This window comes from Gavialis gangeticus, unplaced genomic scaffold (genome assembly GCF_001723915.1).
Source record: "Gavialis gangeticus isolate Ggan-Ray unplaced genomic scaffold, GavGan_comp1, whole genome shotgun sequence".
Classification (NCBI taxonomy): Eukaryota; Metazoa; Chordata; order Crocodylia; family Gavialidae; genus Gavialis; species Gavialis gangeticus.
In genome coordinates this window covers 59,583,744-59,587,342 of record NW_017729031.1, presented here as the reverse complement: position 1 = coordinate 59,587,342, position 3,599 = coordinate 59,583,744, and the positions used below count along the sequence as shown (strand labels likewise).

Genomic DNA, 3,599 nt, shown 5'->3' with positions numbered 1-3,599 from the left:
GATTAGAGTTGGGACCCTCTTTGACAGAGGAGAGTGGACCAGGGGACATAGAACTGGCCCTGCGACTATCAAAAGAGCAGAGAAGACAGGCTGCTGAGGTAATCAGGGAGTATGGAGATGTGTTCTGGGAAACCCCTGGGGAAGCTTGGGGTGTGGTACATCAGGTAAGAACTCCTCCAGGCCAGGTGATCCGTGAGAACTGGCGGTGGATTCCACCGTGACTGCAAAGCCAGATAAAGACAGAGATAGCAATGATGCTGGAGAAGGGCATCATATGCAAATCCCACAGCGACTGGCAGAGCCCCATCATAGCGGAACCTAAACCTGATGGAAAGATTTGTCTCTGTATTGATTTCCGGAAGGTAAATGCAGTAGCTAGGTTCGATGCCTACCCGATGCCAAAAATAGACGAGCTGATAGAAAACGTTGGGCAAGCCTGCTACATCTCCACCTTAGACCTGACAAAAGGTTACTGGCAGATCCCAGTGGCACCCGAAGATCAAGAAAAGACAGCATTCACCACCCCTTGGGGTCTTTTCCAGTTCCAGCACATGCCGTTCAGATTACATGGAGCCATGGCTACATTTCAACGTCTAATGGACAGAGTTTTGGCTCCCCATGGGGGTTACGCCACGGCTTATATTGACGATATTATTATCTACACTGAGAGCTGGAAGGAACGCCTCACCACACTCAGAGCAGTAGTGTAAGACTTGAGAAGGGCCGGGTTGACAGCCAATCCGAAGAAATGCACGATAGGGAAAAAGGAAACGCAATATCTGGGGTTCCTAGTAGGAAATGGAAGGGTGAGACTGCTATTAAGGAAGGTGGAGGCCTTGCAGAAGTATCAAGCTCCTCATACTAAACGACAAGTAAGGGCCTTTTTGGGGTTAGCCAATTATTATAGGAGGTTTCTACCTCACTTTGTGGAGGTGGTAGTGCCTTTGACAGAGATGATAAAGGCGGGGGCTCCTACCAAGGTGAGATGGACACCGACTGCGGAAGAGGCTTTTCGAGCAGTGAAGGATGCACTATGTTTACAACCCCTACTATATGCACCAGACTTTAACAAACCATTCCAGGTGCAGAGAGATGCATCAAAAGTAGCTATTGGAGCCATGTTGGTTCAGAGAGAGGGAGAAGAAGAGCGCCTTATAGCCTACATAGGTTGGAAATTACATCCACCGGAACAGAATTACGCCACGATAGAGAAGGAGTGTTTGGCAATTAAGTGGGCTGTTGAAACACTCCAATACTATCTACTAGGACATCGGTTCATGCTGATCACTAATCATGCACTCCTACGCTGGTTACAGAACATGAAGACAGACAATGCTAGGCTCATGAGGTGGGACCTTAGTCTACAGCCATATTGTTTTGAGATATAACATGACCCTGGGATCTAGAATACAAATGCTGACTTCGTCTCAAGGCAATATGAGGAAGAAGAGGGACCAGGAGAAATGGAAAGACCCTGGACAAAAGAGGAGAAAAGGGGTTGTGTAGCAGGGAACTCTAACCCTGTGACCAGGAGGCAGATGATCCCCCTAAGTACAGACCCTTCCAATCAGGGCCAGCCCATCAGAGGACAGGAGGAGGAAGGTCAAGGCCTTATAAAGGGAGAGAAGAAAGAGAGAGAGGGGTGTCAGAGAGGTGGACCCCCATGGCTATGATATGGTGTTTGCCATCTCAGCCGGAAGGATACACCAAGCCCGGGGCCCTACAGGCCTAAGTGAGACCCTACCAAGGCTGGCTAATGTGGGGGGGACTACCTGTGGCAGGGTAACTCCCAATAAATCGCACATGGTACAACCTTGGGGAAAAGGCGAGTAGGAGGCATCTGAAAACCTCTGCCTCCCATTCCTGAGTTGTCAGGCAACCAAAGAAGAGCCGAGAGAAGTCCTGAATGGCAGTGGTTTTCAAGAGGTGGAGACTTGTCCTGGTGAGTCCGAGTCTTAAGGGGGGGAGGTGCGTTGCAGAGCACTTAGGCGCCCTGCTCCTTTTAGAGAGGGGTAACTGTTGGGAAAGAGCCCTAGCAGTGAGTGAGAAGCCCCAGCTGCTGGCTGCCAGCGCAACCAAAGTTAGCTAGTGACCCACACCTGCCAGCAGTCAGCTGACTGGAAGGGGCAGGGCCTGGTCCACATTTAAACCCACCCAAGGCTGGGGCCAAGCTGGCAGTTTCCTGCTAAGAGCCAAGGGAGAAAGAGCTTGGCCGGAGCAAACAGAGGGGAAAAGCCTGACTGCACGAGCAGCTCCTGATTGTGGTTGTGGGGTGGAGAATTCCCTGGTAGGGATTGAATGATGTTTAGCCGGACAGCTCAGATTTTATGTTATAGCCCAGGAGCTTGTGTTTTGCATTTGTCATTTAGACCCGGCGGTTTGGGTGAGGCTATCAGGGGTTGGAGGAGGCCTCATAGAGGAGCCACAGCTTCATGGAGACCTCAGCCCCAGAGAGAAGGGGGCAGTGAGAAGCCCCAGAGAGAGGGGGCAGCATTGGCGAACACCCAGTGAGGCACCCAGGGAGGACAAGGGGGCCAGATTAGAGTAAGGCCCAGACTAAATGATGTGAGTACCATTTGCGAGGCTTGGGGCTGTGGTGTAGGGAAGGAAAGGAGCCGCAGATAGTGCCCCCTTGAATCGGGGCAGCAAAATGGACAGCCTCCCACTTAATTAACATCTTCTAATTAGACAATTAACAACAAGGCATGGCAGATGAGAAGGTGGGAGGTTGGCCCATAACAGGTGGGCGGGGTCACCAGTGGACAGACCCTGAAGGGCACACTTGTCACAGTTTGGATATGCTAGTAATATTTATTATTTTCTGTTATTTTAATCATTACATCTTGTCATTCTTCCTCCACAGCTTGCAAAGAATCCAACCTTCCTGTCAGTGCATCTAAGTGCAATACTCTGATTAGCTTCCATCTTGACTATGCCATCCATCCACATCTATTTGTTCCTAACATTATCTTCCTTAATTTCACCTCGTCTCATCCTCTTTTGGATTCAAAAATCCAAGTAGACAGATTCAGTCTACTTGAATCCATTTACTATCCGTGGCTTCCCCTTGTGCACCACATCAGGCTTAATCATGTATAGAACTCCTATTAACTTCTTTGCGGAGACCTGGAAAGTTCAGGCTCTTGTGTTCTTACAACAATACCACTATAGGCTCACTCTTACTTATCTGAGTGCACAAATGTTATGTACCTGCAAAACTGGTGGCTGAGTTTCCAAGGTCTGTTTGATAATTTGGTCCTACATGACTTGAACTGAAGAAAGTTAGAAAACCCAGACAATAATTTACAATAACATGCCATCCAAACATATTCATCGTTTGGACTGAAAACCTACAATCTCTGATTGTTGAATGTCTGACAGAACTCAATCACCAACCCTCCATCCAACTTTCTCTAGAATACTCCAGCACCAACATCTCCTTTTTAGACACAATGATCAGTATCCAGAATGGTAAAATACAGACCAAGTTATACAAGAAACCCACAGACCAACATACATATCTGCACAGAACCAGTAATCACTCTAAAAAAAGCAGTAATCTACCAAAAAAGCTGTGATATACAGCCAAGCCCTCAGAT

The 3,599-nt window shown here is 48.3% G+C and overlaps 1 protein-coding gene across 1 annotated transcript; it reads left to right on the top strand.

Moving 5' to 3' along the window:
- The first annotated feature begins 251 nt into the window (after positions 1 to 251).
- Positions 252 to 710, top strand: LOC109301622 (RNA-directed DNA polymerase homolog). The gene has a single exon (XM_019522858.1). It carries the CDS (start codon positions 252 to 254, stop codon positions 708 to 710), a length of 459 nt encoding a protein of 152 aa, XP_019378403.1.
- The last annotated feature ends 2,889 nt before the right edge of the window (positions 711 to 3,599 follow it).

Excerpts from the sequence above, each read along its gene's own strand:
- LOC109301622 (XM_019522858.1), top strand. The coding sequence starts at position 252 with ATGATGCTGGAGAAGGGCATCATATGCAAATCCCACAGCGACTGGCAG.